General features: G+C 35.9%; 3 protein-coding genes across 3 annotated transcripts in view; 1 reads left to right on the top strand and 2 right to left on the bottom strand.

Moving 5' to 3' along the window:
• Nucleotides 1-527: 527 nt before the first annotated feature.
• CBG19528 lies at nt 528-1,686 on the top strand (the record flags this gene model as incomplete). Its single annotated transcript, XM_045242840.1, has 4 exons — nt 528-578; nt 626-827; nt 1,563-1,618; nt 1,669-1,686. 4 exons carry the CDS (start codon nt 528-530, stop codon nt 1,684-1,686), a joined length of 327 nt encoding a protein of 108 aa, XP_045096802.1.
• A 4,953-nt stretch (nt 1,687-6,639) lies between these two features.
• CBG19529 lies at nt 6,640-10,159 on the bottom strand (the record flags this gene model as incomplete). Its single annotated transcript, XM_002646798.1, has 11 exons — nt 6,640-6,674; nt 7,037-7,175; nt 7,237-8,004; nt 8,055-8,240; nt 8,302-9,036; nt 9,079-9,258; nt 9,304-9,456; nt 9,506-9,703; nt 9,886-9,911; nt 9,961-10,077; nt 10,132-10,159. The coding sequence occupies 11 exons, from the start codon at nt 10,157-10,159 to the stop codon at nt 6,640-6,642; spliced, it is 2,565 nt and encodes an 854-aa protein (XP_002646844.1).
• A 773-nt stretch (nt 10,160-10,932) lies between these two features.
• CBG19530 overlaps nt 10,933-12,658 on the bottom strand; it is a gene marked incomplete at both ends in the record, with an annotated part of 13,242 nt that continues 11,516 nt past the window's right edge. The window contains 2 exons of the mRNA XM_002646799.1: nt 10,933-11,032; nt 11,301-11,422. Of these exons, the coding sequence (XP_002646845.1) occupies nt 10,933-11,032; nt 11,301-11,422 (222 nt within the window). The remainder of the gene's footprint in view (nt 11,033-11,300; nt 11,423-12,658) is intronic.

Raw genomic sequence — 12,658 nt, 5'->3', positions numbered from 1 at the left:
ATCTTGGGATCCAGTTTTAAGATTGGGGACCTTCTATGCGGTTTGACGTTTTAAAATTAGTGGAAATTCTTAAATTCTGCATTTCCTAAAGGAATATATACTTTTGTAACTAAACAAAATATTTCGGAACTCGAAAGTCGAGTTCCAAAGTGCACCAGTCACAAACCAAACCTCACCAAAATCAATGGTCCAATAAGACCTTCCCACGAGGCACCTCTTATCGAAGCACTGCCCAGGCAACTCCCATAATTATGGCCCACCTGGTTATTCCCTTTTTTCTCTCATTTTCTACCTCGTTTTATTGTTAGTCCTTGAAGGACTCCTTATATTGATTTTCCTAAAATATTGATTTACCGTATCCCTAAATTATCTCGGTCCCTGTAAAAGATATGAAAATCTATTCAACCAACATAATGTTCAGTATAATATCAGTAACATTTTGTTAGTTGGCCGCATTTTGATTTCTCTTACAGTAACCAAAATAAATTGGGTCAAAGTTGGCTCCCAAAGGTTTTTTTTTTCAGAAAATGGCCACCAGCCCCGCCAACGATGTTGCCGAGGACTCTCAGCAGTATCAGGTACAGTATACCTTTTCAAAAAAAAGCCCAAGTGTATTTTTTTTCAGATCCTAAAAATCCACAGTATGCAAATCGAAGAAGCTTCCTGCATAAAATTCCTTGTGGAATGGAATGGATATGAAGAGAAGACGTGGGAGCCGATCGAGTGTTTTGAAGGTGTCGGAGGAGAATCTGGAAAGCAAAATCCAGCAATTCGAAAGTTTTTGGGAGAAGGATCGAATTCGGCAAAATACAGGAAGATGAAAAACGGTTAGTTTTGGGGTAGTGTTGGGGTGGTGGGACTTAACGAGGCGCTGGATAAGCTTTTGCGAGGCTGACGTTCCTCGCCTCATACATACTCCAGGGAAAAACGCAAATTGGCGTGGTGGTGTTTGCGGACGTGCTTACCGTACTATCGCATAATTTACTGTGTGGTTTGGGGAGAGGAGGAGAAAGAACTGTAATCGTTGACGAGATCTAGTGATAGAGTGAGAAGACGCTCCCCGCCTCATCCACGCTCCTGGAAAGTTTGCAAGTTTGCTTCATGGTGATTGCGGACTTGCTTACCGTACGTACTCTCGTTTAGTTATACACTATGGTAAAAGGGCATCGAAACCGTAAACTTTCAGGTTATATATCTCGGTTCCTGTAGAAGATATAAAAAAGTAGTCAACTGACAAAATGCTACTAATATTATGATACATTTTTTGTCAGTGGACAACTATTTTATACCTCTTACAGGGAATGAGATAAATGGGCTCAAAGGTGACAAGTTTGTGTGACCTACTTTCAGAATTTACGGTAACTGTTTGGCTTGGGGAAGGGAGGAGGAAGGACCGTAATCTTTGACTAGATTCTCATCTGAGGGAAGGTTGAGAAGACGCTATTTGGAAATTGGGTAGGACTACTGTAGTGTGGGTAGATTTACTGTAGTTTAGGTAATATTACTGTAGCCATGGAATGCATTCAAAAAAAAGTATCTTGAATTGTGAAATTATTTTTCAGATATCGCTACAAGACGTCCCAAGAAATTTCAAAGAAACAAAGAGGAGCTATTCGAGGTAATTTTTTTTTCCATATTTTCAAAAATCTCAAAATTCTCCTTCTGCAGATTTCAAATCTTCTTTGATGTTCGTCTGGATAAAAATGGAAAAAAGGAATTTTTGGTTGAATGGGAAGAAAATTTCGAGAATTCCTGGCAACCTATGAGCAATTTCCCCGGTGGAGAAGTGTCGAATGAGGCGATTACAGATTTTTTGAATTTTGAGAATAATCGGAAAAAATATGATGAATTGAAATTGAGTGAGTTTTTGGGATGGAATGAGCGGGTTTTTGAAATTGTCCTTTTTTCAGAAATCGTCAGTATCAAGGCGAGAAAATTGAGAAAATCTGGAATTTCAAAAACTCTCAAAACTCGAAATACGCTAGAAAAGGAATCAAGGGAATCAGAGGATTCAGAAGATTCGAAAATTCGAATTGTTGAAATTCTTCAAGAATCAGAATCTTCAAAATCTGAAGATACGAAAAATCAAACAATAGAAGATTCGAAAATTCAAATGAATCAAGATATTCAAGAATCGGAAACTCCGAAATCTGAAAATTCCAACAATTGAAACTAGCAGCTTCGAAAATTCAAATTGATGAAGTTCTTCAAGAATCAGAAACTTCAAAATCCGAAAATCCCGAAGAAGCCAAAGATTCAGAGATTTCTGATGATCAGAAAATTCCAGAGCCAATTCAGAATTTAGTTAAAATTTGGGCATCATTTTCCGAAGAGAAAAAAGAAAAATATATTGACGATTTAATGAAAAGGAACCAGTTGATTTGTTCTTTCGTCATCTGGTATAAAGAAAATGTGGACAAATTTGAAGAGAAATTTCCAGAAAAGAACAAAAAAGAAATCGAATATAAAATGGAATGTTTTTGGACCTGGAAAATGAATGATGAAATTAAGTTCCCGTACTTTTTGGCCTCCTGGAATCAGGTGCTCAAAATTGAATAGGTAAAACATTTTTTTATTCTAAAGCATTAATTTTTCGAGATTTTGAATGAGAAAATTGAGCCAATTCAAAATTATAAATTATAAATTTTTTAAAATTTTCTATTTCAGAAAGTCGCCAAACTTCTTCCGATAACTTCTGAATCCGCTGAACTCCATTAATTTTTGTATAATTTTTTTCCCTATTTTCATTACCTTTTCTGTAAAATCGTTTTTTTTTCTAGCGTTTTTTATTGTATCTACTCAATCTGTTTTCATTTTGCTCCTAACTAATTTTTAAATGAATCTTATAAAAATTAAGAATTTTATTAAAAAAGGATTCTATGAATCTAGAAGCTTTTGCAGTTCTGAACTTCTCCAATATTCTAAACTTGGGGTTCTTAAAAATTTTTATCTCCACGTTTGGATTTTTAACGGTTGCCGAAAAAAAATGTCGGCAATTTCGGCAACTTTCGGCAATTTTCGGCAACAAAAGTTTTGCGTCTTTTTTTCAGAACTACAGAAAATGTGTTTCATAAGTTTCTTAAAAAAGTAATTACAAAAATTGGCAACTCAAGACCACATTTTTTATGCAAACTATTTCTCTTTAGCAATAGAGGGTATTCCAATGGTTGAAAATATTTGTTCCGATTGTGAGTTTTGAAAATAGTGCGCTCAACTTGTTAAGCAACTCACGACACACGTTCCCTAGAGATTTGAGACAGATTGGATAATTTTTTTGATGATTTTGACTCATGATATCTATTTTTCTCCTATGCTCACAAAAAATGAAGCTCATTTTTAGATCCGATGCAAGTATTTTTGATGATTATTGGGACACATTTCCTCTAAAATTCACTCTGAGGGATGATGGTGTTCAAAATTTGATTTTTCGAACTTCGAAATCATTTTTTAACTAAAAAAATTGTGAAAATCTCTAAATTCAAAAAAATTTCAGTTGCCGAAATTGCCGAAATTTTTTTGCCGATTTCGGCAACGGCAAATCGGCAACTTTTTCTTCGTTGCCGATTTCGGCAACGGCAAATCGGCAACAAAAATTCGGCTATTTCGGCAATTTCGGTAATCGGCAATTTGTTGCCGCACAGGCCTGCCCCTCATATAATCCCCTACGACCTTCTGCATGGACGTCGGATAAAGGTCCCTTTTTATTTTTCTGAATTTATTATTCTTCTTTAGCTACGTATTCCATTCTTTTTGTCTAGCCAAGCCAATCGAGAAGACTAAGAAATGTGCAAAAAGTAAGATTTCTATACTTGCACTTTGAGCTCAATTATCTCAATTCTTGTAAAAGATATCAAAAATTTGTTAACTGATGAACTTTTTTTCAGAGCATAATCAACATTTTATCAGTCGGAATGTTTCTGATAACTCTTATAGGAATCGAGATAATTCAGCTCAAACTTGACAGTGTGGAAGACCTTCTGTTACCGTAACTCTGTGCAAATTTTGGTGGAAATGCAAATTTCCATATTGGAGACCCTAAGAGAAAAAAGCTAAACGATAAAATAAAAAACCATGATTTCAGAATTTTATAGTTAATTTTCTAAGAACCAGTCGGTTTACGCCCTTTCGGGGCTAAACCTCCTGGCCTCCGGTCGCCCTCCACCAAAACGTTGATTTTGAAAAAATTGTTTCAAATACAAATTTTCGTGTTTTTTGAATTTCTGGAATCCCGAATTTTCGAATTATCAGGTTTGAATTTGCTAATTTCCGAATTTCCTAAATTCTAATTGCTCGAAATTTGTGAATTCAGAAATTCCTATTTTCAGGTTTCAGAAAATTCGAGAGTTGAAAAATTGAAAAAGTCCAAACTCGAAAATTTTGATCCAAAATCTCAGCAATTCGAAAACTCTGAAATTCTAAAAGTTAAATGTAGATAATAAGAATTTTGAAATTCCCAATATTAATTTGAGTATCTTCCGAATCTAGATTTTCTGAATTTCCGATATTTTATCATATTTTGAGGTCTTTGGACATTTTTGTTGTGGTTTCAGAGCTTCCAGCTTTGTATCCAGCTAACTTGGCTCTTCATTAAAAAAAACCACTGAAAAGCTTCAAAATAGAACTAAATTGTCCTTCCTACTTGATATCAAATCTGGAAATTTTGAAAACTCCTTCCCGCAATACCACTCGAACCGATAAAAGAAAATATTACACATATTCTCTTTCACTTCTGAACTTTTTTTTAAATCGAAAAAAAAGAAGTTGCCGCCTGCCGGACTCGAACCCGCGTAGCGAGAACAAAAGCGTAGTGCCTTAGCCACTACACCACACAGGAAAGGTGAAAAACATGGCGTACACGTGTGTGTTGCCTCACCAACCTCACCAACTCCCCCTCTCCCTCCTCTCTCCGACCCTCTGCCCACCACGCTTTACTGTGGTGAAACAAAGGAACGTCTCCAGAAGATTCCAAAATCGAAATTTCGAAAATAGAAAGGGTCGGGTCATAACTAATAAAAATTTCCGATTCGCCTGTCCAGGTTTCAGCTCAATCGGTTAACTTTGAATGGGTGAACCGTCACGCGACATACATCCTTACATACGGAATTTGGTGAATGTTATTAGTAATGATTGTATGTTTTCAGATTGAAAATTTTGAAAATTGCGATTTCGAATTTGAAGAATTCTTTAGATTATTGGAAAATTAGAATTTCCAACTATCTGAACGTCTGGAATTATGAGTTTTGGAAAAAAAAACTTGGGTCATGACCTATTGGGGTTCAAATCTAAAGGGGCGATTTTTGATGATTTTCATTCCAAAAATCTATTTAAAAAAAAACATGAAAAATTTCAAATTTTATTATACTGTATTTTTCAGACGATGATGTCTCGAAGAAAGTCAAAAAGTTCACCGTCAGTCGTCTATTATGTATTCCCCAAGAGTCAAAAACTATTGCAGAGAATGTCATCTTACATTCTTTGACAAAAAATGGCTCCATTTTACTAATATTCATTACGGATTTCGCCAACCACCAGTCAATCTCACCCAAGAAGAGTTTGAAAAAATGTCCAAATGGTCATTGAAGAAGAGGGTCTACACATGCCCTGTTTGCTTGGAGTACTACCCCAACATCAATCGCCTAGTGGACCACGTCCAGGATTCCCACCCCATCCAATGCCCGGAAAACCCCACGGCTTACACACACCCCTGGTCCTTCAAGAATGGGCAAGAATAGTCACCAAATATTATGGCTGGTATGTTCATTTTTGCACTCTTTTTTTCGCACATTACTCGCACAATTCGTTCATATTTCAGAAAAGCAATGAATTATGCCCAAAAATGTCACCGTCTATGTCCAAATGCTCTTCGATTATGCCCAGAAACCCTCCGATTATATACGCGATATTCTTCTTTTATCCTAACAAGTATTCCTTCTTTCATCCCAAATATTCCTTCTTTTTCACAATAAAAAACGATTTATTCACATAAAAATCACTTCGATTTCTTGGGAAAAAATACTATTGTAGTTTTTATGTTTGGGATATCAAAATAACCTAAAGTCATAATTTCAGACTAATGAAATCTATGAAAATAGGTGCTGAACGTTTTTTAATCACTGAAGATCCGAACTTTAAATTTTCGAAATATCTGAAAATCAGCATTTATTTCCAAAATTATTTCTAGAATTTCCAAATTTCAACATATCGGAAAATTGGAAATTCAAAATATCACAATAATAGAATTTTTCAATAGCCAAGTTTCCAGAATTTCACAGAAAACAAGAATTTTAGAAAAGTCTCTGGAAATCGGAACATTACAACAATCCAAAAATCTATGGTACACAGAATTTTATAACAGCGAAACATCTTAGAATCATAATGTTAAAATTTCAAAATATCTGAAAATCAGAATTCTATTCAAACTATCGACAACTCTGAAAATAAGCTTCAAGTTATTGAAATCGGAAAAAATTAATTCTCTCGATTCCTATGATAAATATCAAAATTTTTTCAACTGATAAAATAATGGTGTTATCATGCTGATCAATTTATTAATTGACACATTTTTGATATCTTTCAAAGTAACCGATATAGATTAGCTTAAAGTTAACAGCTTGCGTGGGCTTCAACATAATAGAGCAACTACGGTAACTCATGTTTTCGTGTTTGAATGTTGTCTTAAAAACAAGAATTTTAATAAAAATCATGTTTATTTAATTGATAGTCCAGAATCATAAAAAAAAACTCAAATAGAGGTTTGATTAAGTATATTCGAAGTGAAGATATGTTTCTGAAGAGAAAGGATGAAAGAGGAATAGAAGAAAACAATAGGGATGGAACACAAAAATGGATAACAATGAGAAGAACGGAATGTTTGAGCAAAAAGGAAGCTCACTTGTCTAGGAAGAGGAGCAAGGAAATGAGGAGAAAAGAAGAAGATGGAACAAAATAACCAGTCACAATCTATGGATAAATCTGTTCAACTTTTCAATTTCTTCACAAATTATCAAAAATTGATCCCAATTAATAATGGGGCCACCTCTGTTCAACTTCTCAAAATATTTTTTCTTTGTTTCTTGAAACATGGATAAGCGGTATCCAGCTGGCACCTTCTCCACAAGCTTCCTGATAGTTGCTGGTGGGACGATCTGGCAGAAGAACTCCATTACCTGGGCCTTCTGAAAAGAAAATATTGATTAATTTGAAAGCTACCCACTTCAAAGGAAAAAAGACACTTACCGACCACTGTAGATAATCCAGGGAACAGTTGAATGGAAGTGTCAGGGATTCCAAGTAGTTCAAACTTCTTTTATTCTCCACCATATCGGGTTCCCTCGCATATCCAATCTCTGCGAATCCCACAAGATTTCCAAGAAAAGGTTGGAGATCCTCGAAACTGGTCTGCACTCGGAGAATGGACACAGGCCCGACTGATCCTATATCCTGAGGCGTATTCAAATCAATAACATCGAAGACTATAAGTTGCTCAACATCCTCTTCCTCTTCTTCTTCTACATTCTCAATCGGCTCCTGCGTCTCTTGCTTTACTGGAACTTTCAGGTGTTCAACGTATTTGACGTCAACGTCGGGAATTTCTAGCTTAATGTTTACGGGAAATTGTTGATTGGCCACTGGTCCCTCCACTTGCTGGTCATGAAGTTGTTCGTTGTGTGAAGCATCCTGTAGATTTGCGAATCCGATGTCATCATTTTCGATTTCTGGCTCAACAGCTACTGGTTCTTCTTCTTGAGTATGAAGTTCTTTATCTATTGGAGCCTCCTGTGGGTTGTCAAATTCCATTTGATCATGTTGGAATTCCATCTGAACCGCTTCTTGAGGAACACCAGTTTGGACTCCTTGTTCATCTTCACCGATTTGACTGCTTGGTTCACTTTGATCTACCGACCCTTCTTCCATTCGGTCCCCCTCCTCTCCTTCCAATTTATCTCTAACCCTCTGCTGAAGTTCCTCAGTGATCATTTTACGCTCGCACAGATACGAAGCAAACTGGAAAAATAAATATTTTGAAATCAGCAACATTAACATTATCAACTCACATCATCTCCGTAAATATTCTCCGTTGTTTCAATTCGAAAAATGACATCTGCAAGAATTGCATTTTCGAATTCATACGAATTGAAAATCCTTTCGAAATTCGCCATTTCCTCCGGCAAAGCTGGGATTTCCTTATTGAAAAACGATCGTAAAACGGCCATTCTCTTTTTTCTGAACCATTCGGACATCTGAAAATAAAAACGAATTTTGGAACATGTCAAACACTGAAATAGTGAAATGAATACTTACAAATTTTGCTTGGCAACCAGTTTTCCTTCTCAGCTCTTTTTTCTCTCTTCCCAGAAACTGCTGCTCCTCAAAAATCTTTCCTAAAACCTGCTCGACTCGGTGATCATCTCTTGGGCTTCTATCATTCATCTGTCTGGGCTTGCTGTTCATGCTGGATTGATTTGACGAGCCGGGTCGATCTATATTAACGCTCCATAGAATGATTTTTGAGCCACCCTGATTAGGCGCATCCGTAGACTGGTAAATTGATAATTGGTCTTCTTTATCAGGATTTCGTAGACGATAAGGCTGCCGTGCGATTCTGCAGCGATCCGTTGATTTTTCCATTTGTTCTACGGGTCCCTCCATTTGCCCATGAAGATCTTCATCGATCGGAGTCTCTCTTGGATTGAGAACTGCTTGAACTCCTTGTTCTTCCTCACGTATTCGACGGTTTGATTCAAATAAGAGTTCTTCTCTAATCGTCACTTGCTGATCTACCAATTCTCGCTCTGCATCATTATCTTCTTCTTCCTCTCTGTCTTCCGACCGATCTTCCATCTCTTCCTCCGGTTCATCAGTGCTCTCAACCGCTTCATCCATCTCGTCGTCCGATTCTGGCTCATTTTGATCCCCTTCATTAGCGTTCTGTGCATCAAGCAATTCGTCTTCCTCTTCCTGTTCCACATTGCCATCTTTGGTCTCTCCCTGAAGCTCCTTTAACACTCTAAAGCGTTCTATAAAGTAGTCCGCTACCTAAAAAAAACTTTGATGTCGATAATTCAATTTTTCACTCACGTCATTGCTGCATACATCTTCTCTCATTCCAATCTCATAAATTTTATCGGCGTCCGTGTATGCTTCATACTTCTTGAAAAGTCTTTCGAAATTGGCCATTTCCTCTGGCAACACCGAAATTTCTTTTTTGAAAAATGATTTTAGAGTCACTTTCCTCTTCATTCTCAGCCAGTTCCGTATCTGTAAAAATTAATTTAAACATGTGAAAATAGTTCCAATACTTACCTTTTTCCAGGGGTGTCCCGTTTTCTCTTCCAACGCTTTGACCCGAAATCTAAAAAATTGCTTTTTTTGGAAAATTGTCTCCATGATGCCAACGAAGCCAGCAAGTTCCTGCTGCTGCTTCAACTTGCGTTGTCGAGTGAACCAATGATTGATCTGAAAGTTAGAATTAATAAAAATTAAAGTTCAACGATGCGAAACTTACTCTTCGGTACGACCACTGAATCTTTTGTGTCAACTCAGTGTTTTTGTAATCCGTAAATGCTGGATCCTTTGCGAAGATGTCCAGAAGTATTGGTTGAGCTTCTTCTTCCGGTAGTGGAAAGTCTTTAGTAGTATTTTTAGTACGTAGTGGAGAAGCAGCTTCATTTTCCTGTCTGTATTTTTCAAAGAACTCTTTTATCTGAAAATTATTTATTTAGCTTTTAAACCAAAAATAAATATCATACTTCATCTCTTGACCAGCCCGTCCTTTCTCTCAGTTCCACACTTTTGTAATTCCGAAATTTTGGGTTTTCCCTGATGAACTTCAAGAAAATTGGTTCCGCTTCTTGCCTAGAAAGAGTTTTAGACGGATTTTTGAACCTGTGCAACTGGAAGTATTGTTTGACCTGAAAATAATATTATGTGATTAAATACGACTCGGTTTGAAGAACTTACCTGAGTTCTGCTTAATTGAAGATCGGAGACTAAAGAAGCAATAATAGCTTCTTCTGGATTGCGGTTGACGGCGAAAGCTTGCTTCAACTTTTCTTTTTGCTCCACTGTGAAGAATGTCTAAAAACAATTAATTTAGATACTTTTATCTGTTATTAGAAAATAAGTTGTTACCTTTTTCTTCATTGGATTTTCTGACCATCTCTTACTCCCAAACCAGCGGTTTATCTGAAAAAAGAGCAATTTGCTAAATTTTGATTGATGTAATACCGTCAAACCTGTAATTTAAATTTGCTGAAATTCCAAATTTCAGATGAATAAAATCTCTGAAAACAGGTATTTTCGAAAAAGCCCCTCCAATACGTGCACTTTGAACGCCACCCGAATCGTCAAATTGGAACCTATTTATCTCATTTTCTGTGAGAGATATCAAAAAGTGGTTGACTAATAAAATTTTGCTGATATCATGATAAAAATTTTATTAGTTGACAACTTTTTGATATCTTTCAAGAGAAGTGAGATATATAGGCTCATAACGGACGGTCTGGGTAGAGTTCTATTAGAGTGTTTACGGTAAATTAGATTTTTAGAGAAATTCTGACAGAAATTCAAATTCTGACAGGAATTAGAATCTTGGGTTTTTTTAAAATAAAACTTGGTAGTTATTTTTTTGGAAAGCTTGAAAAGTTAATATAGACCTTCCAAGACCTTCCAATAAAACGTGAGAAGCGAAACGAACCGGTTTAAAAACTAGGTTGAATCACGCCGGAGGCGCACCAGCTTGCTGGTAAAATATAAATTGCTTACCTGGTTTTCGGTTAGCTTGGTCTCATCGGCTAACTTGTTCCGTTGATCTAATGATGGATAGGGATTTTCATTAAATGCCGCCAAGAGCACTTGAGTCTGCTCATCTGTTTTATTCACTTTGGTTCTCCTCTGAAAACTATTTTTTACACTTGCAGCAACTAAAAACTATTACATTCTTATCTGCGTTCTTTCTTCTTCGTTCTCGCTTTGAGCTACTCGGCTGACTTGGCTCCTTCGGTTGCTCATCTTCCGTTTCGTCCCCAAAATCCTGAAAACAGTTATTTGAAAATGTTTCATTTCATAAAAAATAAAATACCGAATATTCGGAGTCAGATTCTAGATCTGAAGATGACGAAGATGAAGAATCATATTTTCTAGAATCCTCGGTTCTGCGGATATTTCCAGATTGTCTCTTAATTGGACTGCCATCAAAATCAGAGTCACTCTCATTGTGAATCGCATATTTAGCAGATTTTCTTCTGGGTCTTGACTCCTAAAAAGAAATTTTTGAAAAACAAAGCATTTTCCAGGACTACTGTACATGAATATCCTTTTCAGACTCCGATTCTGAAGAATCCGCAAGTTTCCTTCTTTTTGGATTGAGTCCTTTGGATGTTGCAGTAGCAGGAGCCTTGCGAGTCCTTCTGCCAAGAGATGTCTGTAAAATAAGAATAATGAGTCTTCAAGACTCTTCGGAAAATGATAACTCACAGAAGAAACATTTTGAGACGACATAGTTTGTTCCTTGGTACACAAATCTGAAAAATAAAATGAATTGAGGGAAAATGTGTTGAATTAATTAATTCGAAAAGGGGGAACATTCAGAAAGACATTGAAACGAATCATGTTTGATATGAGCCTTTAAAACTTTTCTAGCGTTGTTTAGAGCCAATTTTGTCAATTTTTAAAGTTTAACAAATTTTGCAAAGGTTTAAAAAATCTGAAAACTGAGCTAGTCTAGTTTGGAAAACTAGAATAAGTCTGGAATTTTCTGAGACTTGTTTTTTTTTTTTGGATTTGGGAACATTTTCGGCCTCTAGTTGGTTATATTGGATTTTAAAGAAAATTTTGGATTTAAAAAATTGGATTTTACAGAAAAGTTTGAATTTTAATGTTTTTCAAGATTTTTAAAATTCCGATTTTTCATTTATTTGCCGATTTCAGAAGGGCACCTATTTTTGCAAAAAAAAATTGGAATTTCAAAAAATTTTGCATTTTAGGGGAGGTCAGAAAATTTTGGATTTTAATGTTTTTCAAAATCCAAAATCCAATATTTTTTTCAAAATCAAAAACAAAACAAACTAGAGCCAAATTTTCAACCATAGTTTCTGAGATACAGTACCAGAAACTAGGATATTACGAAAAAAAAAACGTATTTCTATGTTGATCTTTGCCCATTATAAATATTTTCAGAATTTTGGAGCCCGAGAAAATTTTGGAGGGTGTAAAACACACCAAAATTGAAAACTTTTCAACCTTATTATTTTTTCGATGTTTCTAGTCTTTCAGCTATTTGCCGATTTCTAAAAATAGCTTATTTTCACGTTTTCAGTACAAAAAAGGACCAAAAAGGGATTGTCTTTCAGGAATCGGCGAATGCCTGAAACTAGAAATTTTCAAAAACTTCCGAAAATTCAATGTTTTCAATCTAGGTCTGTTTCACACTCTCTAGTTTTAAAAGTGATTGGAGACTGGGCAGCCGCGCTCCAAACTCTTAAAAATGAACAAAATAGCCGGAAATCAACAGAAAAATACGTTTTTGTATACATATTGACCGCAAGTCCAAAAAGGAGGGTGGCAAAACACTAGCTGTCTGCGTCTCTACTCCAAAAACCATAATGGGGTTATTCAGGGAGTCGGCAAAAAAGGAAAAAAAACTCCGCGAAAACTCGGA

This window comes from Caenorhabditis briggsae (genome assembly GCF_000004555.2).
Source record: "Caenorhabditis briggsae complete genome, chrII, whole genome shotgun sequence".
In the NCBI taxonomy this organism is placed as follows: domain Eukaryota; kingdom Metazoa; phylum Nematoda; class Chromadorea; order Rhabditida; family Rhabditidae; genus Caenorhabditis; species Caenorhabditis briggsae.
The sequence above is the reverse complement of the archived record's forward strand: the minus strand, read 5'-3'. Positions and strand labels throughout refer to the sequence as shown.